At 54.3% G+C, this 22963-nt stretch overlaps 2 protein-coding genes across 2 annotated transcripts in view; both read left to right on the plus strand.

Annotated features, from left to right (window-relative positions):
• The first annotated feature begins 1215 nt into the window (after nt 1–1215).
• Nucleotides 1216–5895, plus strand: LOC141971423 (coiled-coil domain-containing protein 183-like). Its single transcript, XM_074928768.1, has 11 exons — nt 1216–1557; nt 2529–2696; nt 2826–2930; nt 3123–3245; nt 3590–3703; nt 3845–3905; nt 3988–4088; nt 4349–4509; nt 4865–5054; nt 5198–5323; nt 5573–5895. The coding sequence occupies exons 1-11, from the start codon at nt 1216–1218 to the stop codon at nt 5792–5794; spliced, it is 1713 nt and encodes a 570-aa protein (XP_074784869.1). The 3' UTR covers nt 5795–5895.
• A 5419-nt stretch (nt 5896–11314) lies between these two features.
• Nucleotides 11315–22963, plus strand: part of LOC141971424 (E3 ubiquitin-protein ligase PHF7-like) — a 32335-nt gene continuing 20686 nt past the window's right edge. Inside the window, 1 exon segment of the mRNA XM_074928769.1 lies at nt 11315–11320. Coding sequence (XP_074784870.1) covers nt 11315–11320 — 6 coding nt within the window.

Below are 22963 nucleotides of genomic sequence, written 5' to 3' on the forward strand. Positions count from 1 at the left end.
TGCCCGCAGGTGCTCCCCATGTGGGGGCTCATCCTGACCCGGGTCACTGAGGCTGGGTCCCTGTGAGGGTCAGCACTACCGGAACAACAGTGGGCTGGTGGATTTTAGGAGGGGGGGTGTTACACATCATCTGCTGTAAACCAGCGTGCGGAAGAGACCCAGGTGCGAAGCACGAGGCTTTGCTGGAAGAGCAGCTTGTGTGGTTGTGTGTATGGAACTGTGCTTTGTGCCCCTTGGGAAGGGGAAGCACTGAGTCATTTGTGACTTGTCTCTGGCCTGTAATTTTGGGAAGTGGGGCTTTGGATCTTGAGGGCCGTTCTGCAGGGCTCTTGGATATCTGTCGGTCTGTTTCCCTGCGGGACTGGTTTACATTATCTTATGGTCAACGCAGATTGATTATGGTAGAAACCAGGCAATTTCCTTCTGATTTAATAATGTATTCTTATGATAATCTCGTGGCCTGTATAGGTCTAATAGTTCTGAAAAGCTGGTTGATGTCTATCACTGAATGGGCTACGGACCAAAACTGTTAATTTGGGTGCCTGGAAGACGTGTGTGTAGCTCCCACCCTGTCAGAAGGCAGGTGGGGAAGGGGCAGACAGGCCCTTTCCCACGCAGCTCTGCAGTTAGCACTGACTTCTGCTGGCTATGAGCTCGCACCTCCTCTTTGGCAAAACGGTCTTCCTGGGAAGACCAACCCAGGGGGGGAGTTGTTCCCTTGGTTTCTGTGGCCAGCACCTGGAGCACAACAGGGTGAAGATCTCGAGTTACAGAAACTAAATCTAAGCTGGTTTGCTCTTGCCCGCTCCAACCGGAGCGTAACTCCCTGCACCAGCGTTTCCTGAGTGAGGAACTGACATTTCCAAAGGTGCGTATCTAGGGAGACGCCTCTGGGCATCTGAGACAAGCTGGCAGCTCGCAGGAGAGCGCCGGAGCCGTGTTTGGGTACGGGTGTGCAGCTGTTTTCCCTGAAATGCCCCTCGCCCTGTTTCTGGCGGGGCTTGGGGGGCTCCCCCGGCTGGGCGGGTGGCAGCTGCCGTAGCCACGGGGATGGGAAGGAGAGCGGGGATCTCCCCTGCCCGCCCTGCCTTCGCCTGCTCGGTAACCGATTATGACCTCACCTGTTCCGTGCCCCGGCAACAGTTCCCGGGCGCGGGGAGCTGGGCTCCACCCGTGGCCACAGCCCGGGCTGTCTCCAGTGCGCGAGGAGCTGCGATGGATGCCACACGCGCGGCGGGGCTGAAGGGCCGAGGCAGGAGCACCAGCTCCGTGCCGGGCCGGAAGGCAAAGCTCAGCCAGCACGCCCGGGATCTGCGCACCGTCATCGCCTTGCAAGGTGCTGCCCCTTGGGCTGCGCGGGGACGGGACGGGGCGGGCGGGGGGCTCTCGGTCCCCCCATCGTCCTGCGTGGTCCCAACAGCACCTTCGTGTCCTGCAGAGCAAGAGAGGGAGGCTTTCACGTGGTCCTGCGGGGAAGAGCTCCAGCAGAAGAGCGAGCGGCTGCCCCGCCTGTGTGAGGCGGTGCAGGACGTCCGTGCCCCGAGCGGCGCCCAGAAGGTACCGGCAGGTCCCGTCTACTGTGCCCCTGCCTGTGCTGGCCCTGCAGAGACAGCGCCCCCCTTGCCCCTCATGCGGCTTCCTCTGGATGTGACCGTCCCCAGGCTGGGGGGATGTTCTCTTTGCCCCTCTCCTGCCCCCGGTGCCCAAGCTCACCACCTCCCAGGTCTGCGAAGCGCAGGAGCCCTCGGGTGTGGCTATGCCGGGGAGAGGCAGGAGGCCATGGCAGGCTCCGGCGGGCAGGGGCTGCTCGCTGGGGGCCAGGGCTCCGGGGCGCTGGGAAGAACAGCGTGCGTGGCGGAGGGGCCGGGGGCCGGCACAGGGACAGCCCCACGGGGCTGGTGCGGCGAGACACGGGGTGTTCCCGTGTGGTGCCGTGGGTCCCCTTCCACCGCTCAAGGGACCCCCTGGAGCTCCCCGAGCAGATCCTTGGCCCCAGCAGAGCTCCTGGCCGTCCCAGCCTGCGTGTCCCCAGGGCTGCCCGGGTTCCTGCAGGCTCCAGCTGCATCCCTGGAGAGAGAAGCTCTCTCTGCCCTCCCCTACCTGTCCCCGGGTTGTGACCTGGCTGTAAGGCCGTGGGGACAAGGGGTGCTGGCCCCACGCAGCTGCCTTTCCCTGGGGTCTCTTGCAGGGACAGGGCAGTGCCGCCGCTCTCTGCCAGCAGCCACATCTGGGGCACCAATCGATGGATTTTATTGGCGCCCAGCCCCGGGTCTGCGCTGTGCAGAGTCCCTAAGCCTGACCCAGCGCTGCCCTCAGTAGTTGCCCAGCTCTGCCTTAGCCCGACCAGCCCCCCAGAGCAAAGCTCTCCAAGAGCCCGTCCTGCCAAGGGAGCGACGATGTCCTGCAGCAACGTCCTGGCATCTGTAGCTCTACCTCAGGGGCAGTTTTCCAGACAGGACCCTTCTCCTGTGAGAAGGTGCCCAGAGAGCCCTGCCTCTGGCCTGGCCAACGCTCCCATGTCCATGCAGGTGACCCAGGAGAAGCTCCGGGCTGAAATCCATGCGCGGGTGAACACCTGTAACTTGCTGCTGGACCAGGTGAGGCAGCGGAGACGAGCCCGGGACGAGCTGCAGAGGCGGCTGCAGCGCCTGCAGGCTGTGGAGAAGGAGGACAAGCAGCAGCAGGCGCAGCTGCAGGTACCCAGGGCCCCTTCCTGGGGTGGCAGCACCCGTGAGGGGCCTTCATCCCAGCCCTGCACCCCCCCGGTGGGTTCCAGGCTCGGCACGTGGCGTCACCCCGTGTCCCCCCTCCTGTCTCTGCCCCAGGCCATTCGCCAGCTGGAGAACAGCATCGAGAAGATGCTCTTGAAAGTTCAGGCTGCACAGAAGGTGACAGCCCTGTACGTGGAGGTGCGGGATGCCCTGCGGAAGGTGAGCCCCTCCTCACTGTGTGCCATCGTCCCACCCGCTCCCCCTGCCAAGGCAACGAGGTGTCCAAGGGGTTGCTCTGGTGTTACGCCCCCCCGCATCAGCCAGGTCCTCCTGCTCCCTCCACCCCCTGTCACAGTGTGGGGGACCCCTGGGGCTCAGTGGGGTGACGTGCTGTGCCTCTCTCTGTCCCAGGAGCTGGACCACCTGCCTATGCACCTGGACCTCCTGTGTGGGACGGCTGAACGCTACCATAGGGAGCTGGAAGATGCAGAGCTCGTGGCTGCAGATGCCCGCAGAGCGGCTGCTGTAACCAAGGTGAGATGGCCCGGGGCACCGTGGGGCCCTTTCCCACACTCCAGAGCCCACCGACAGCACCACGCGCCCCGGCTGGCCGGGGAGTCTTCCTGCAACAGAGACTGAGCTGGGCTTGCCCACGGCACCCGGCTGCCTCCAGAGCTCCTCCTGGGTCTCGCTCTTGGGCCAGAGTGCCCTGGGGCTGGGGACAGCCTGCCCGAAGCGCCAGCCACGGTGAAGGCAGCGTGCTCAGCACGGGGAGGGCAGGTGTCCTTTTTGACACTGGTCATCCCAGAAGCTCAGCTGGCTCCCAAAGGTCCATTCCGGCTTCCGCAGCTAATTTTCCCTTCTCTGATACGCTGCAGGGCGATGTGGAGAAGTTAAAAACCCAGATGCGGGCGGACAGAGAGTTCTGGTGCCGCTCCGAGGCCGCGCAGAAGCTGCAGCTCAAGGAATTCTTAAAAAGGCATCTGAGAGAGGTGAGCTGGGGGGGCCAGCACAGGCAGGGCTGCGGGCAGGTGACAGGCACCAGTGCGGAGCCCCCCGTGGGTGGGGGGCCTGCAGGGCCAGCTCCCCCAGGGTGCCAGCAGCTCGGGGGCTGACGCTGAACATCCTTGCAGCAAGCCAGGCACAAGCTCGCCGTGGACTTGTCGAAACTGCAGCTGCAGGACCCTCTTGCGGGTGAGTGCCTGGCGGGGTGCAGGGGGGTGGGACGTGGGCACAGCTGCAGGCAGCATTCCCTGACGCTTCCCTCCCACGCCAGGAACCCAACTGGAGGACACCAAGTCCCAGGAGGAGTACAAGGCCTGGGTCACCAAAAAGGTGGAGGAGGCCAAGGCTGCGGTGCCGTGCTCCCACGTCTGGGTAAGTAAAACCCATCTCCGTTAAAACGCAGGGCTGAGCCGAGACCTCTCTGCTGGCCTTGTGTCCCGGTGGGGTGCTCTGCTCTGCTCTGCCCCTGCAGCCCCCCAGACCCCTCCTGTGCAGGCAGGGATGGAGCTGCTTTTCTCCATGCCATGAACCTGCAGCAGTCCCTGGGGCAGAGACCTCCCCGAGGCCACGGCCCGGCTCCTGTACCCTCCAGGAGGGCCACGGGCTGAGTCCTCGTGCTCTCCCCTGGCCAGGACATGGCTGGCAGGTTCCTGGAGCAGCAGAAGGCCTCGGCGGACCTGGAGCGGTATCTCCAGCAGTGCAAGGAGAAGCAGCAGGCGCTGAAGGAGACGCTGCACCAGCTGGAGCTGAAGCACGATGAGCTGAAGCGTCGCCAGCCCCCCAACACCCTCAGGTACTGCTGGCCTCGGGACAGCCGTGCCAACTGGGCCACCACCCTTGGAGGAGGGATGTGGGCATCCTGGGTGTCCCAACAGGGCCCCTCTTCCCCCGTCCTGCTGCAGCCCCCACCCCTCCTGCTCTGGGAGGTTTCCTGAGCAGAGTGCTCCCCCAGCGCTGGGCCTGGCAGAGCCCCCAAAGCTCCCGCTGCGGGTGGCACCAGGAGGACCCTTGCTCCTTGCCTGGCGTGGGGAGTGGGACCAGCAGCGTGGGGTTGGGTTGCAGGCAACATCTCTGCTCTGCAGGCGGTGCGGGGGGTGAGACGAGCACTTTTGGCAACAGATGTGGGGTGTCTCTGCACCCTGATGCAGTTGTATGGATGTGAATGTGTCTGGCTGCAGGAAGCTGGAGGAGGAGCTGAGGAGGGAGCTGCAGCGGGAGGAGGCTCGGCGGGAGCAGATGCGAGCCCAGATGCTGAAGGAGGAGGATCTGCTGCTCCAGTTTGACCACGCTGTCAACAACCTGGCCGTCCTGCTGCGTGGCATCACGGTGCCCGGCCAGGTACCCGTGCGGTGCGGGGGTGAGCACGGCTCCGGCCGGTGCTGGGGGTGCAGCGGCACAGCACAGTGATGTGTGGAGCGGCCACTGTCACCCCAAGAGACTCTTCTTCCCCACCAACGTAGTTGTTCTCTCTCCGATTGCAGGACGCTTTTGTCCAGGCCTGGAGTACGCAGGAGAAGCTCCAGCACTGTAGGCAGAAGCTGCAGTACCTGGTGCAGCGCACGGCCAGCCTGCCCCCCGAGAGCCACAGCCTCAACGAGGACAATGCGGTGCGTGCTGGGGCTCCATCCCTGCGGTGGTCTTTGGGGACCCGCACAGGGCTCTCCCAGGTGGCCCGTCCCAAGCTGTCCTCCTAGATGGGAGCACGGACGTGGCCCCGGGGAAGAGCCGTGGCGCAGCTCAGCCCCAAGGGGCACTGGGCGCTGCGGGGTGTCCCCCCATGGGGACATGGAGGTGAAGCACCCCTGGGTTTGAACACCCCCTCCCCTTCAGCAGTTAACCCAGGGTGTCTTTCACAGACTTTTGTCAAGGTCCGAAATCTCCTGGAGCAGACGATGGCACAGGCTCCCCGGAGCCTGAAGATTTCCTTGGAGGACACCAAGGGTAGGAGAGCACAGCGGGGACACGTCCCCCAGCGCCTGTCCCAGCCCCTGCCCACAGGCAGTTCTGAGCGTCCTCGCCTGTCTCCCACTGTCCCAGCAGACCCCGACCCAGGAGCTGCCTCCAGACCTTGGGTCTGACCTTGGCTGTCTCCAAGGCTTTGAGCACGGGGCGTGGTTTTAGGTGGGGATGTGGGAGAACGACGGCAACTGTTGGGGTGGTAAGCGCTAAGCCCCAGCAGAAACAAGGGGAGATGCTGTGGGGCAGGGAGGGGGCCCTCGTCTTCAAAATCCCCTGCCCTGAGGGTGAAGAACCAGTGCTTGGCTCTGCCTGTGGCCTCCTCTGATTGGAGGCTCTTGGAGCAGACAAGGAGCTTCTGCAGCTCACGGCCCTTTTTCCCAAAGCGGAGGTGAAGCCACCGCCCCGCAGCTCCAGACCTTGGTGGGAAGCCCCAGCAGTGTTGGGGGGGGACCCCAGCGGTGGCATCCCCAGGCCCTGCAGGTCACCCTGGGACGCTGGGCTGGGAGAGCCCGTCACAGTGCCTGTGCCCGAGGGCCTGGCACGGGGCTCTCTGGGATGCCACCAGCCCTCCAAAACGGGCCACAGCTCCCCAGGGACACAGGCACAGCGGAGGTGGCCCCGCAGACCCTCCCCAACCTGCTCCTCTCTGCTCTCTCCTCCAGACCCTCCTGCTTCTGACGATGATGACGATGACCATGTCCTCTGCCGGGAACACATCAAGAAGCAGGGGCGGCTCCTGATCGAAGTCAAAAAGAAACAGCAGCCCTTTGAACTAAAGCTCTGGATGCCCCCGACCACCCCTTCTGCTCCCGATGCCCCCAACCACCCGCTGCACCCTTTGTCTCAATACAGCAGTTATTCTTAGGCTGAATACAGCAGGTCTGTGTCCTTCTTCCCAAGCCCACAGCAGAGCTGGACCAGGAGCTCCTCAGTCACTCCTGTCAGGCAGAAGCAGCGGCGTCAAGCCCCGAGGGGAGCTGAGCTGGGTTTGGAGGCAGCCCTCTCCCCCTGCCCCTCGCCCAGCTGCTCTCCCCGCAGAGGTGGGGCTGGGCTGGGCTGGGCTCAGCTTTCCCAGGCAGAGCAGAGCTGGGGGCAGGCTGGCTTTCTGCCCCCTGGCCCTTCCTGGGACCTCTGCCCCCCCCGACAGCTCTGGGAGCCCGGTGGGCTGGTGTCTGCCTGAGGCAGCTCTGGGTGTCACCGAAATCCGGGATAAAAGCACTTACCTACACCAATTTGACGCAGATAAGCAGACACTCCTTTATTGACGGCCGGACGTGTAGGGGAGTGCTCTCACCAACAACACGTGCCAGGCACCAGAATCATACACCTTCTATAGAACTTACTCCTACATATTCATTAGGTCTTCATGTATAAGCACACAGCTTCCAAGAAATCATGAACATATTCTCTTCCTATTTCCGATTCTGCGCAGTAGAGGTTAGAAATGTCTAGAAATGGCTCTGGGGTGTAATGTGAGTAGGTGGTCCGTGGGTCAGCGGTCGCGATCTCCCCCGGCCGGAATCACCTTTTGCTTAAGGACACGGTTTTCTTGGCAGGTACCTGCAAGCTGTTACGGTCACTGCCCTCAGTTCCCATTAATCCTGGACCTTGACAACTCCTTGCATTCTTCTAGTCCTATGTATGTATTATAAATCAGTTTACAAATCACCTCGTGTTTTGTTACCTAGGTTCTAACCGTTCCTACTAAACAATCATGACCAATCCCTTCAGCCTTGGCACAGGGCTGTACGGGGAAGTTTAGAGTAGCAGTCGGTTGCTAGATTCAAAATACAATAAATGTAAAATTATTTTTTCTAAAATATCTCAATTCTATACTTATATTAGAATCAAACACAATTTAATTTCAGTTGTTAATAAAATCAGTAAGACGGGGAACCGTGGGGCAGGGGCTGAGGCCCGGACAGGTACCGGATCTCAGGGGGTGTCTTCGTGTGCGCGCGTGGGAGCGGAAGGGCAGAGCCTGCCTGGGAAAGGGAGAGCCCCTGGCCCGGGCTGTCTGACCTGGCGTGGAGCCCTCGTGCCTCTTCCCTCCCCTGCTCCCGGCACGCACATTGTGCCACTCGTCCCCCTGAGCTCCGAGCGAGCGTCGGGGACAACCTCTGGGCTGCAGGGAGGTGCCTGGAGGGAAGGGCCGCCCCGAGGTGCCCCAGGCCGGCAGAGGAGGCTGCAGCAAGCCTTTGGCTCCAGGTGGCATCCCCAGCCCTGCCCAGGGCTCACAGACACCCCCCCGCGGAGGCCGCGTCGTCTCCTCTGCAAAGGCCGAGAACCGGGGGCTGCTGGTCCCCAAGCGCAGCCAAGGCCGGGGGCTGCTGCCAGGGCCCTGTGGTCCCCGCTGGAGCCCCCGGCCAGCGGCACCTCCTCCAGCTCCGCGGGGGCCATCGGCCCCAGCGCGAGCTTCCCCTGCCCTTCCGGGCGGGGCCGGTGGGAAGCGCCGCCGCGGCCGTGGCTCCGTCGCCCCGAGGCCGCTGCCGGCCGCTCGCTCCGCTCGCCGCGTCTCGGTGTCGGCGCTGCGGCGCTCGGCGCTGCCGGAGGGGCCGGCGGGGCCGGCGGGGCCGGGTGCGGCCGCTCGGTCCCGGGACGCCGGTTCCTCCGGGCGGGGGATTCCCGCGGGCTCTGTGCGCGGACCCGGGGCGGGCGGCCGGGAACACGCGGCGGGGGGATCTGCGGAGGGTCTGCGCGTGTTGGTGGGAGAGAGAAAGTGGGCGAGAGGCGGATCAAAAGGGCAAAGGACAGTTAAAAAAATGAGAGTGAAATGGGGGCTTCTGGGCGCCAAGGCCGCGTGGAAATTGCACTTTGGGCAAGAGTGAGGTTGAGCAAAGGATTCGTTTCCTCGCTCCTTCCCGGTCTAACCGGGACGGTGGGTGTTTTCGGGGGTTTTGGAAAGCTGGAGGTGAGCTGTCTCGAGGGAACGCCGCTGTCAGACTCCCGGCGGTACCGGGCGTTCCCCTCCAGACCCCATCTGCCGAGGTTCCCGGAGATCTGGGTTAGAGTCTGGCCTGGGGTGGCTGTTACTGTAAAACACTTTAATCAAGGGAAGAGTGTAACGGGTGAGAAACCAGAATTAATGCCCTGGCTGCTGCTGGGTGTAAAGAGGAAGGAAACGTAGAGAAGTGTCAGGATTCTTTTTGGTGCAGGAGGAACCCCGGGCAGTGGTGCCAGGATCTGTGTGATCGTGTGTTTCGGGGATACACCCACGGTGAAGCGATGCTCCAGACCCTGGGTTTCTGCTCTTGGTAACACGTGCCCAGCTGCACACGTACCGAGAGCAGCCGGGGTTGTTTTTATGGCGTGCTCCGCTGTTTGGATTGCTGGGCGATTTTGTATGAAATGCCTAAGTGCAGATTGGAAGGGTTTTGCTTCAGGGACGAGAGCCTGGAGCCTTTGTTGTGAGTTGGCAGCGCTGTGACTTCTCGTGTCCCTGGGCAGAGCCCGGGGTTGAGAAGAGCCCTGCTGCTGTGCGGAGCTCCAAGCGGACACACAGGGGACAGGGCTCCAGAAACACGGTGTCAGTGGATGGCGCTGGGTTTACTGGTAAAGGTCAAACCCGAGATTTTTCCCCGTTAATGTTTTTTTCTTTATGTACCAGTATGTATGTACTTTGTGTGCCAGCCTGTGATAGGAGCTGGAGGAATCACACTGTTCCGTGGAGAGTTTGAATAGATTTTCTTGTAAGCTGGTTACAGGTAGTTATTTTCCTGGGTAGGATAGCAGTGCCTCTAGTCAGGAGGTATCCTGATCAGTGTGTGAAGGGAGGTGATGCTTGGTCAAATCCCAGGTGTCAGCAGTGCAGAGCGTGTTCTTGAGCAGCATCTTGGCACTGCACTTGTGCCACAGCGCTGTACGGCTCCGTGAGCGCTGAGAGCCTCTCGGTTCTAGTGCTGCTCCCTGCTGTGGGGGCTCGTGAGCTGCTTCTGTGCGTTATTTTGCACGTATGTAAATATTTATTGCTTTGTGTAAGGTGCCTGTGATTATGAACATGAGGAGAAGCGTGTGACTTCAGCTGTGAAGGTGTGGAGGGTGTGGGAAGCGATGACTGCCTGGAACTGTCTGGTGGTTCAAAACTTGTTTGTTATCAGCGGTATTTTTAATCAGCTAACGTGCCAGGTAATTGTCCATATATTTTTGGAGACAAGCACATTTTAGACATGGGTGTGGCTTTACTAATAGACTGTGCAAGGTATTCCCAAGGCAGTTGTGTGTTTTGTAATACAAACATAAAGGAAAAAGACTCTTGGGAGGAGGAGGCACAGGAAGAGCATCTCTCCCCATGGAAAGCTCAGCATCGCTTGGGGCATGAGGGAGCTGGTTTCTCTCTATGCGATGACAGTACAATTGACCTCGGAGTTTCAGTTGGCATTCTGAAGGCAATGAGAATCAGGCCTTTAACTTTAATCTTAAAAATCTAGATTCTCCTCTGTGGCACAGCATGAGTTTGTTAAACCTCCGGTCGTGTCCATTAGTCTCCTATAGCTCAGCATCATAAAGCTCCTTGCAGGGCAGGGTAGGATTGTTCAGAAGGTGTGTAATTCCTTCGCCTGTGCACTCAGTGAGCAGTAGTACAGTCTTTCATACAAGCCTGCAATAATTGTTCTGTCCAGTCTGGAAACTGTTGATGTGAGGCAAATTCATTTTGGCTTATGTTCAGGATTTCAACTAATACATTGGCTTATGTGGGGTTTGGATTTCTTTGGGCTCTTGGAGATTCATTTGCTTTTCAGATAGAAAGGCAGATTTAGTTCATAACTGTATCTTTCTATTCAAAACCTGGGCCAGTCATAAGCTGGCGGTATGAAAGTTGTCCTGGCAACGTAGAATGTGACAATCCTGTCCTCAGCCCAGGCTGTGAAAGGCTGTTGGTCAAGCCTGGGACCTGCTAAAGTCAGGCCTCCGATACTTTTTAATTTTTATCAAGTTTTCCACTGAAAACTACTTGTGAAAATATACTTTCAAATGTATTAGTTTACACTGTCTAAACAAAATCAGATTAATGTGAAACATCGATGTAAATTCACACATGAATATTAATCTGTGAGCCGTCACTTTTCTGGTTACTGGGGTTTTTTTCCTGATGTTTACATCGGGTGAGAAGAAATCTTTGTTCACAAAATAGTTTGTGTTAATCATTGTTTACTTTGCTGTCCCGAGAAATGTAAAGAACTGGAAGGTTGACTCTGGGAAGACACCGATGTTTAGAGCAGGTATTGGAGATCTCTCAGTTTCGTTAGAAATTGGGTTTATAGATCTACGTTTGGATCCTTTTCAATAAGAAAGGAGCAGGATGGCTGCAGGCGCTAGGTGCATACAGGTCCCGTAGGATTTCTGTGTGTCAGTGCCGCGCCGGGCACTGCAGCCTGGGCTCAGAGCTCCCCGCAGTTCGTGGCAATCTCTGCGGTGCCCTTCGCGGGCTGTCGGAGTCACTGTGCAAAGACACAGACGGGCTGATGCAGCTCATAGCTCAGGAGTCGTGGGAATCGGTAGAATGTACTACAGGATTTAGAAATGACTGAATTTTGATTTTTTAAATTCTTTTTAAAGGGGAATAGAGTTTTTTGTTTGTTTGTTTGACAACATGCTCTGTGTTCATTACCTTAGGAAGTGCTTTTGCTCTGCAGAATGCAATGCGGGTAAGTCCTGGGCGATAGATAACCCTGTTTCGGGAAAACAAGGTACTGTGAAATGTTAGAATGAGTACAACAAAGCGACCTTTCTAAGTGTTCCTGTTGGCCCTAAGTGGTTAGGCATGAAAGGTGGGCTTGCTTAAGAGGAGAAAAGAAGGATAGATGTGATTAAAGAAAAACAAATATGCAAATCTCTCCCTTTCAGACATCCGAAGCAGTTTAGGACCATTTGATCTGTGGTCTTGGCAAACGTGTACTTTGAAACCCAGTGAATTCTCTTGCAAAGAGGGAACACTATAAATGCAATAACTGAAGGTGAGATTGGGATATCCTTGGGTAAAAAGAAAAGTAAAAAGTGCTTCATTCTGTAAAGGGTGCTGCTTGGACTGGTGGAGCTGCTGAAGGCGCAGTGCAGTGTGACTCCCAGAGTTCAGGACCAACTGCTGAAGGGAAGGTCAGAGGCATTTGCTGAGGCTTATCGGAGGCCGCAGCCTCGGCAACAGCGTGTGCTGGTGTTTGGCAACGTGGACGTTTCCCTGGCAGGAGAAGAGTGTCTGTCTGTCCTGGGGATGACGTGAGTCGGTGACTCTCGTGCCTGGTCCCTTGGTGCATCCACTGAGGGAACCCCTACTGTACCCACCCGCCTCTCTTCCTTTATGCCTCGGGGGAGATATTTTTAAACTCGAGAATCCGGAAAATTGATAATCTTTGCAGTGAGTGGGCGAGAAGGCAGAATAGCTGGATAGCTGAGCAGAAAGCCCCGTCAGCTGTGAGCTCCCCAGGCGCCGAGCACCGTGTGATGCGTGGAAGGGAGCGGCCGTTCCTGAGCAGGAGGGGCCGTGGTCGGGCTCCACGTGCCCACAGAGCTTCCCAGCCCCGCACCTGCTGGGAAGGGGCTGCTGGGGCCCAGAGCTGGATCAAATCCCTGTGCGTGGCACTGTGCTCTTCTCCTTGAAGCCATGTGCAGATAATACCTACTGACCCCAGATGTGCTCTGGCACCTGGGCTGTGTCACAGCCTGTAAGGTCTGACCTGATCCCTGGTGGCCAGGGCACAAGTGTCCTGGGAAAGGCTGAACATGTGCCCAGCCCCAGAGCGATGCCAGGGCAGTGACATGGTGTCTCCGTGACCTCTGAGGACACGGGTTTGAAGCTCAAAGTATGAGCTGTGCCGGGTCTTTCTTCAGAAGGCGTAGATGTTGCTGCTGTGTGATAGTCCCTCCCCAGCTCTGTCAAAAGCAGGAGCACGTCAGCCTGTGTGTGCCCGCAGCTGTGCCACGGGCTGAGCGCGCTGCTGGCCTGCGGGTCGCTGCACTCCCCTGCTTACCTCTCCCCGTGTCAATTTTTATGCTCTGTATTTCTGATAGTGTAGGCTGATATTGCCAGTTTTTCTGAATTTTTCTGATTCCACCCCCCTCCGCGGGCTGTACGCCGGTCTCTGGAGAGAAGGACTGATAACGCTAAGGAGCCTGGCTCCTGCCCTCCCCATTGCTGGGAACCGCTTATAACAGCCCCTCGTCTCCTCAGGGCCGGGCACAGCTGTGCCTGGGATGGGGTCGAATGGGAACAATACCAGAGAGAGAAAATAATTAGAGGGTAATAGCAATTTTTGGCTGCAACTTTTCTATTCTTGACAGTTTACCTCTGTCCTTTCTCCCAGCCTTTAAAGGGTTTTTATAAAGAATGAAAAGGTAGGATGGAGAGAGGGAAGAAGGGGGAAAAGGAAGAAAAAAATGCAGAGAAGGTGGGAAAAGGAGAGAAAAATGACAGAAGATTGTAAGGGGAGAAGGGAGGAGCGGTACAGAAAAGGATCTAGAGAAGAAAATTAAAACAAAAAAGTGAAGAATTAAATTCTGGTTTAGAAGGTGTAGAATGTTGTTACTTTAGTTCTAAGAAACTGCTGAAAGGTGGAAATATTGAACCCTTAAGAAGGACTTGTGGAAGCTTTTACTTAAGTTCTATTCCATTAAAATGGATAGATAAAAGTAGCTGCTAATAAGCATTTGAAAATGCTGTTGGTGATTTAAGAAAAATCGAAATGAAGTTCAACTATTTCTGAAACGCTTCTGTGAACAGTTGCATAATTTTGAATGTGTGGTATTTCCTGCGTTCAGAGACACGTTATAGGTGTCTGCCCTATATATCTCTCTGTTGTAGCTATGCAGTAATTGAAGACTACAGCCTGTTTTTCAGAGAAGCTCCCAGTTTTGTGCTAAACAGAAACTGAGGTCTTCCTTGCAGTAATATTTACAGTCCTCTGGAATACTATGGTTAGCCAGGTAATAGTTGATGCTTTTCATTTTAAAAAGTCGTACGGTAACATTGAACAGATGGAACTTTTAGGTACGGAGTTTCCTTCTTTCTTTACACAGTGGAGCCTTCACACTTTGGCCTGGAGTGTACTGGCGTCACGAGGTGTGACCTTGGACTTTGGTTGATTTCTGCCAGGGGTCTTCTCATCCCAGGTGAGAAGGATTGCCCAGGTTCTGCCGTGCCCGCGCTGCTCTCCCAGCGTGTCCCTCGGCGCTGCCTTCCCCTGCACAGTGACGCCTCCTCCAGCCCTGCTCTGAGCAGCCGATAGAGTGGGTGAACTTCCCCGCCTCCGGCCGCTCGCAGTCTGGTTTGTGTGCCTTTCCCATCCTCAGCAGCTCTGTGAGGAGGAGGAGGAGGGGTTATATTTTCTCGGCGGAGGCCTCAGCTGGCAGCGAAGGTGGCAGTTTGACTGGAGAAGGGGGTCGGAAACGTTGAGCAGGAGGCGCTGTGGTGAGGGGAAAGGCCGGTGGCTGGATCGTGCATCTTTAGAAGGGAAGAGGATTGGTTGGGGGGGGCACTGGGAGAGACAGAGCAAAGCACAGGGAGTGTGTTAGAATGAGCGTGCAGTTGGAGACTGTTTTTCACCCTCTAAAGGGTGTAACGTTTACTTCACTTGCTATATACTCTACTCATCCATACAAGCAGATAAATAGTTACTGGGTGTATAGATATTTGTACATTAAAATTATATTTTACGTAATATGTCATATTTTAGATGTATTTTCATATATATTACCTATTTATCTTTTTTCTACAAAAAATGATGTACATAATGCAGTAGCAGTAGAGTAGTGCACTACCTTATGGAAGTATCTTCACTTCCATCATTTGATTATTCCCGTTGCAGGCTGTAAGCCTTTGCCCGTGCCCCAGTGCGTGGATCATTCAGTACAGCACTGCTAATGCTGCTTTGGTGAGATGGAGTTCTCATGGGGATGCATGCTCAAGGGTGACTGTTCCAGAAATGACTGCTCTGAGTCTGACACCCGTGGAGATGAACTTACTCAGGTGCTGGAATTTCCAAGCATTCTGCTGTATCCCCAAACTGAATGTAATTCACCTTCTGACAGAAGTGGGGTTCAAAGCATGTGAGTATTACCACACCTCGAATTAGTTCATACCTTTTCAGGACGAGGATGGGATGATGTTGAACATGTTATGCAGCGTGACGGGGTCTCCCAGCAGAAAGGTCAGACGTGCCGAGACGGTACCGAGGGAGCGTTCGACTGCAGAGTCTGCAGCAGCTGGGAGAGCAGCAACCTTCACAGCGTGTGAGCACCAGGGCACAGGCCGCACTGCCCCGTGTCTTTAAAGCTACTTCTGTGCTAGCCACAGACTGAAACAAAAATTTTGGAGATGATAAAACCAGCTTCAAACTGCAAATAGTAAAAAGATGGCAGAAAGCAGTGGATTAAAAAAGGGGGCTTGACTGGCGGTTCTGAGGTCAGGTTGTTGTGCCGGCTTCTGCATCTTGGGGGTCTGCACAGTAAAACAATTGGCATGAATCCAGTTGGGTCATTGAAGGTTCAGTTCACGTTAATTCTCTCGTCTTAGGTAATAAATGTAATTAAAATATGTAACTGCACATTGTATAACAGGCTGGAAGGCTGTATTACAGTCTGTTTATGGTAGGGCTTTTCTGGCTCTCTGCAGCCCTTGCAATATTACTCGTTAAAGGGTAATTCAGGTTCGTTTGCTGGTTTCAACCAAAGAAGCGGAGTGAAAATCAGGGACAGCTACAATGCAGTAAGATTATTTTTGCCCCCAGATTGCTGAGCAGACTCCTCTAGCTGTCGGAGAGGTGAAATATGTGGCCTGACTGAAATTCCAGGTGAGCTGTTGGTCGTCCTGTTGCGGGCCCTGGCAGGTGCAGACAGGCGCTGCTGCGTCTCCCCTGTGAGACGGGGGGTGCCGGTGGAAGCGCCGCAGTTCTCTTGCCCTGGGCTGTGGAGGGCAGCCGGCCTGTTGGGGCACAGCGCTGTGCTCTGCCCCCTCACACGCTGTGTCGGTGTCTCAAGAACACAAGAATTTGGCCTAGAGAGCAGCGATGCTGCGTGTTGTGCCCTTGGCCCAGCACTGAGCTGGGTGGAGACCAGAGCTGGGACTTAAGGACAGACTGGACCAGTTCGACTTGACTGAAACACTGACCCCATCTAGCATGCCGAATCAGATGGGGGGGTGTTCACTTTTCTTAGATCAATTACATCCTGGGCGATAGATTCCTGCAGCAGTTTCTGCCAGAGTGAGCCTTACTGCCAACAGTCTTTGCTGAATTGTTGCCTGCTGACCTTTTCCTCATGATCTGTAGCCCTCTGACAGTACTGGCTGTGGATCAGAGTCGAGCTTCAAAACCATTTTAAGAGGCATATTTCTATTTTAACATCTTTTTTTTTCCCTTTTTGAAGTTGGGGATATCATCTATTTGTGATCTATCTTAAGTCATACTGCCCTGTATGTTTATGGTTTGATTTTTTTTTCTTGCCCTTTTCCCCCCCTCCTCAATCAACATAATCAGAATTTCGCCCATGGCATTTCCGAGTGGTGATTTTTCATATGACAACGATGAGGGTGTTTTCCTTCCGTTTGATTTTATTTTTGCCATGGGCTACAAGCCTTAATGGTTTCCTCAACACAAATATGTTTGATAGATTTCAGTGGGCATTTCATAGTATGTAATCATGGTGATGTTCATGTATGCCTTTTATCTCAATTTCTCAAAAAAATACGCTCTTGGAAACACGAATAAAATTTTTCTTTTGTACAAAGGGCTTTACCTGAACTCCTCAAAGTGCTTGGAATTAATGCTTTGCCTTAATACAGCAGGTGGAAATTTATTCTGCCGACCATCTTGTGATAAGCATTCTTCTCTTCAGTAGCACTGGCATGTGCTACTGAATGTACTACATTTCACATTTTATGTGAAACCACATTCTTTATTGATTTTGCACCATTTTTCCTCAAATTCTGAAGAACTGTAGCTGCCAGAACTTTCCAGGCTGATTTACTGTTTCGCTGAAACCTAATACTGAGTCTTCAGTCTTCTGAGCATCTTTCCCCAGATGCGAATTTCAGTTTCTCTCTTCCCTGATGATGGTTGGTCTTTCTGCTGTTGAAAAACCTGGTTTTCTTCTTCGGGTAATATTCACATTGCTCTACGTTGTAGCTCTTCTTCTAAACGGTGTAGAAAAACATAACCGCAGTGTAGTTGTATTCATCATTTCCAGCAGCTTTGTGTTTTCTTTCCTTTTCTTGAGTTAAATGAAAACTATTAAAAATGTCAGAAGCTTCTGAAGGTGGGTTTTGGGGGCTGTGACCTCACTGATATTTTATGGGGAAAAAAAACCTACTTCAAAATGGTTTACATTCTCCTTGCACTCTAGAAAGCACTGAGTTCTCTCAGAGTCCAGGCGTGGTGGAACTAAGTATGACACTATTTAAGATGTCAAGTAAAAATGAGTTCAGGGGTCACTTAGCTCGGAACAGAAGGCACAGGTAAGAAAACCTGAAGCTGTCTGGTAAAACTCATAGGAAAAAACCTTTTCTAAAAGATGCCACCAACATTCCCAAGAATGAAGGTCAGCGAAAAGCTGCTTTTCGAGCGTCTGTCGTGTCCGACTTGTCAGGTGTCACTTCAGTGCCACAAGGCAGCAGCTCACAGTTGGAGGTTTCAGCAGCATCCACGGGTTTGTGCATGAAGACAGACTGTGCTCAAGCTGCATCAGGGCTCCGGGGTTAATCGGCTGCTGTAGGCTCAGTCGCGGCCCCAAGCAGCTCTTCCCATCGCTGAGGGCTTCCTGGAGGATTAAATACAATCTAACATTGCTGTGCTTTGGGGTTTTTTGAAAGAAAGATTGAGCTGTAGAGCAAAATGCTAAATTTCAATCACACTCTTAAGAGTGATTTTTTTTTCCCTGCGGAGCCGGCCTGTCCATGGCAGCACTCAGAGCATTTCTCTGCATCCCCAGGAGAACTGCTCAGCCTAACAGCTGCCCAGGGCACTGGGGCATCTCTTCCCCGTCGGCCACACCACACAACGCTGAAGCTGAAGCTTGGCCCCTCACCCTGAAGAGCTTCAACAGAAGCATTGGACTTGCCGTGGCAATTGATCCATCAGGCCGCTTTACTGCTGAGCAACCTCCCACCCTTCCAGCCCCAAAGCAACACGCTGCCACTTCCAGAGCGCCACGGCGCCAAAAGGAAAACTAAATGCTTGGTGAAACACACGTGAGTCCGCAGAAAGCCTGCAGATCCTCATTTTGATGCATTCCCCAAAAGAATGACTTTGAATTGCAGTGGGCAGTCTGTTTGTGTTCAGAAAATCAGGTAATCAAAAATTAATTTCTCAGCTCCACAACGAACAGATCCCTTCCTGGCTCCCTGACAGAGACAAATGGTGCAGTGATATGCAGCCTCATTGCCTGCAGTTGGTGCCTCAGGGCTCTGGGTCAGAAACTTGAACTCTAATGGAGAGGTGTAGGAATTTAAATGTTAATGCTGCTCAGAATGTAAGAAGTCCATCATTACTGCTGTTGTCAGGGCAGACCTGATGGCCTTCTGGCATACTTTTAATTAACTCTGTGTGCCGGTCCAACCACATTCGCTGTTATACTTGGATAACCAAACACACACATTCTCCTTTCAAACTAAAAATAAGAGGATGATATGGTACTGCCTTCTGCCCTTTAATACAAATCTAGATTTCAAAATTTCACTTAAAAAGAAGCTTTCAGATAGTGAATTTAAAAAAAAAAAAATGCCAAAAGGATTTCATTTAATTCTCAGAATGAAGTCTCACTTAAAAAGGAAAAAAGCACTTGTGACTGACCATCACTTGTCTCACTGCTGATTTCTTCATGGGAGCTCTTAAACTGGGCATAACCTTGTTATGGGACTGTGGCCACTCCTGGTGATTTGAAGGTGCTGTCAGAGAAGACAGTGTGCAAGTTCTTCAGGTGTGACTTGTCATTTCCTATTACTGATATAAAAAAAGCAAGGATAATGATTGTAACAACCTTCTGAACCCATACAGAATACATCACATGGCTATGCATTATACCACACAGATATTCTACACCCCTCTGTTCCATTATCCACCAAAAAAAATTGTTCAGGATAGCGAATGCTTCTTCTGTTCCATGGGATCCACGGAACTAGAAACCTGGAGAGTTTCTGCTACCAGCTGATGGCTTCAAGCAGAAAGCAAAGGAAAATTATGTCTTTAGATTCATTTTTGCACAACTGGAACTCCTTCCACTCAGGTCAGAGAAAATAACAGCCTCTGCCATAAGCCATCTTCCTGTGCTCTACGTCAGCAACAGGCAAAAAGAAAAGTTGCGGAAGGTTGCATCTGTTCTTCTGAACAGCGGGTGTAGCAGGAACCCCCTTATTTGCAGGACGAGGCTGTGAGACAAGACACACCCCGATATGGTTAACAGTCAAGCTCCAACGTTTATTAGAAAAACAAGTCCTTATATATTCTTGTGACAGCAAACCTGTGTGTGGCTCTGGCGCATGCTCATTTCAACAACTCGTTCCTCTCAGCACTTTCAACAAGCGCTACTAAGCGTGCACAACCGGTAGATAAATTTCTGCTTTGTTACTCTACCGATCCCCTTCTTCTCTGTTTCTTCCCTAACGAACACAAATTCTTTCGCTTTTCGCTGTCGTTAATCTAGACGCCGTTAATCTTCTAAGACAAGGGCGTCATTAATTTAGACATCGTTAATCTTCTAACTTGAATGCTGATGACACTGCTGTCATTCACCGAGCAAAGCCCCGCCCCCTCCGGACCAGAGACATGGTGGCCTGCAGCCTGCGATCCAAAGCCTACTTGGAGCGCACGGGACAGCACAGCTGGCCAGCCAGAGCCTACTCAGAGTACTTCTTGAGACCAGCATGCCATCCAGAGACTAACTGGAGCCCAGTAGGACACCACCTGGCCAGCCAGAGGCAACCTACAGCCCGCCTACACCACAGGACAGCCAACCAGAGCCTACTCACAGCCCTCTTGGACCCGAGCTGGCCAGAGACCCTACTCAGAGCCCCTGGGCTAGCATCTTGGGGCCACTTGGAGACTAAAGCTGACCACTCACATCCTCATTACAGTTGTCTTAGAGCCTGTGCTGCCACCCAGAGTGTACTGAGAGCCAGAAGGCTATCAGCTGGCCACGCAGAGGCAACCGAGAGCCTGCCTACACCACACGTCAGACAACCACAGCCTCCTCACAGCCCTCTTGTGGAAAAGCCCAGAGCAACAAGGTGGCATCTGGCAAGTGACAAAGATACAGCAGCTTTTGGTGACAATTCTCTGAAGGGAAAGCCAGAGATGATAGGCATCCCTGCTGGAAGGCTCTTTCAGAGGACAGTGTTAAAGAGCGTCAACTGGCAGGTTTGAGCACTCTGGGAAAGGTCAAACACGTTCAAGGTACCACAGAGCTCTCTGCAGCCAAGCCCCAGCGAGGGACTCCTGTGGGCTCACCTCTGAGAACACAGACTGATGGGCCACCAGCCCTGCCGACAGAAAACACCTTCTCAGCACCTGGGGCAGAGCGTACAGCGCCCTCAAACCACCAAACCGGCCAGGTCAGCCCCCCAGACACCCAGCATCTCCCCGCAGCACCTGCAGCCACAACTGCAGCCCAGCCCTGCTGTCAGGAGTCCTCTCGCCTGGTCGGGTCAGCGCTCCCGGCCTTCCAAAGCCCGGCCTTCTGGGAGCTGCACTCAGCCCAGCTCCGGGAAAAAAGAGGAAGGCTCCCCTTAACTCTATGCGGAGACTTCCAGGAATTCTCCCACCTCAGGGAAAAGGAAATGGCATGAAAATTTTTGGTCCATTTTTCCACAGCAAAATAAAAACCAACCCCTGCAGCAGCGAGACAGCTGTCCCAGGAGTAGAGATCTTCACAGCCCTGAAGTAAACGGGCTTGCCTCTGGCTTCCAGCTGCATGGGATTGCTTGATAGCACCTTACACAAAACCCACAATAAAATACCTCGGACAAGTTAACAAACAAACAGCATTACGGTTGTCCACGGGATTCGGCATTGCCTTCTAAAGCCCCTGTTCTTTGGTACCTTCAGCAAACCGCCAGCTCTGATTCAGCCCTCGCTTGGTTTTCTGGAAGGGTAACAAAAGCAGCTTCAGCAAGATCAGAGTCAGAGCACAACACCTGCTTCCTTCAGCGATCAGGCCCTGCTGCCTCTGCCCAGCTCAGATCCCCCAGCAGCCGCTGGGCCTGCAGGGACTGAACAGCTCGAGTCTGACCAGGGGACGAGGCAAAGCCTGGGCAAGAAGGCCACCTGTGAGACAGTTTGACAGAGAAGAGGGCAGAGAGAAAATGTGGGGCAATAGAGCTGCCAAAGGAGATTAAAAGAATCGGGCCTTCACGAACCCAATCCATGCACTCGAGGGTTTGTATCTGTACAGATGTTCCTGTTCTCAGAATGGCAGAACACTCAAATCCACTGCCCAGGGAGAACAGGGAACCTTTGGAGATGAGCACAGAGCCCAGCGCTGCCAACTCTTTAACAGCCAGCAGAGCACACCTCCTCCCGGGGGGCAGCTCTCACTGCCACACTGCTGCCAGGGAGGGCAGGGGAGGAGAGTCAGGACAGCTGCAAAAACTTCATGAGACTTCTCCAAGGGGAAAAAAGGGCAAGAGACATTTCAGACAGCATGAAATCAGAACAAAAATGAACATTCCTCCAAAAAATCTCTTAGTGTTTTGCTTTGCCCGAGAGGCACCTCTGTGTCACAAGGTAAATATCCCATTCCACTGCCCAGATGCAGAATTATTCCAACACAGAATTACTCCACTAACCAAGGGCTTTTCTGCACAATAACCTCTGCAGCCCGGGGCACTGCAGCCGAGCATTCGAGTACATGCACAGCCAGTGTGTGCAGGCTGGCAGCTGAAACCTTTGCATACTTCTCTCTCCATTGCTGCGGGAACATCTTGTCTCCTCAACCCTACACTCTGGTTCTGCAACAATTCCCCACAGAGTCAAACGACAGTTTCAGGCGCATCCCACTGCCTGCCCAGGATGGAATCCCCAAAGTGTGACTGTTCCCAATTCCATTTTTCCCGTAGGAAACCATGGCATAGAGAGGAATGTGTGCAGGCCTTCAGCAATGCACACAGCCCGACCACACAGCACCAGCTCCTGTGAGGTGGAAGATGGTGAGACAGAAGTGAGAGCTCTGGGGCTGTCAGCTGCCAGTTCAACACCTGGCAATGACAGAAGGAGTAGAGGAGATTCTAACCGCTTTTAAAATACCAAGAAACAACTGCTACTTGCCTGAAGTTCAGAGTGGAAAATCTCTTTACAACCCTAAATTAAACTTCATGATGTCCTGGTGACCCTGTGTGACCCCTCTTCAAACAAATCACCATTCTGAAACCTCTCGGGTGCTTCTCCTGTGACACTGAACACCTGACAATCTTTCACTGCCGCTGGTCCTGCTGCCTCTCCTGATCCATCACATTTTCACCACCACCTTCAGATGCCTGGTGCTCACCACAGCCAGTGAAATAACTGGCAGCAGAGCGCTGAAACAGAAGGCACGGGCAGCAAGGCACTGCTGTGCACAAGCTTTCACAGTGCAGACGCAGGATAGACAGGGGAAGAATCTGCTGCCCAGCCCTGGAAAACCCAGTCCCCTCAGCCGCAGCACTGCTGACCCCTGCAAAGCTTCCTTCCTCAAGTTCTAAGGACAGAGGAGCATCCCCTGGGTGCAGATGCAGCCACCTCTGAGTACTGCCATTCTCAGGGGTTGCATTGCTCATACTCATCAGCAACTTATAAAGCAAGATTTCAGTTAACTGTCCTAAAACCTAAATCCCCAGCAGGAATTGCCTCAAAAGGTCGATCAGAGACGAGCCGGCTCCACCTGCTGCATCACCTCCCCTGGCCACCACACACAGAGCTCAAGCCCTCCCCGGCCTGTCCCAGCCAGCGCCCAGGAAGGTGCTGTCAGACCTCTCCGCTCCCTGACACCCCCGGCCAGCTCCCCGGCACAGGGCACACGCCGGCTGCAGGCCGCCAGCCAGCCTCGGCACAGGGAGTCACTTCAGGAAAACCCACGTTTTCCCCAAAGACCAGGTTCTGCTCCGAGCCCGAGCTACCGCCGCGAGCCCACAGCACCCGGCCTCTGCGCAGCACCCGAGGGTGCGAACCCCGACCCGGAGCAGACGCCAGCCCTGTCCCACCTGCTCCACACGGCATCCCTGCAGCCACAGGCACCTCCTGAAAGGGGGAACCTGCCAGAGCCCTTGTTAAATGTGTTCCACAAAGACCAGGCAGTTACAGAAAACAGATGTCACAGGGAGAAAAGCAGGCAAA

Source organism: Athene noctua, chromosome 29, assembly GCF_965140245.1.
Source record: "Athene noctua chromosome 29, bAthNoc1.hap1.1, whole genome shotgun sequence".
Taxonomy (NCBI): Eukaryota; Metazoa; Chordata; class Aves; order Strigiformes; family Strigidae; genus Athene; species Athene noctua.

What these genes read in the sequence shown, in the direction of transcription:
- LOC141971423 (XM_074928768.1), top strand. Translation starts at nt 1,216, where the DNA reads ATGGATGCCACACGCGCGGCGGGGCTGAAGGGCCGAGGCAGGAGCACC. An exon ending in AGCAGCAGGCGCAGCTGCAG is followed by an intron (nt 2,697 to 2,825) that starts GTACCCAGGGCC and finishes TCTCTGCCCCAG; the next exon opens with GCCATTCGCCAGCTGGAGAA. An exon ending in GCCTCAACGAGGACAATGCG is followed by an intron (nt 5,324 to 5,572) that starts GTGCGTGCTGGG and finishes TGTCTTTCACAG; the next exon opens with ACTTTTGTCAAGGTCCGAAA.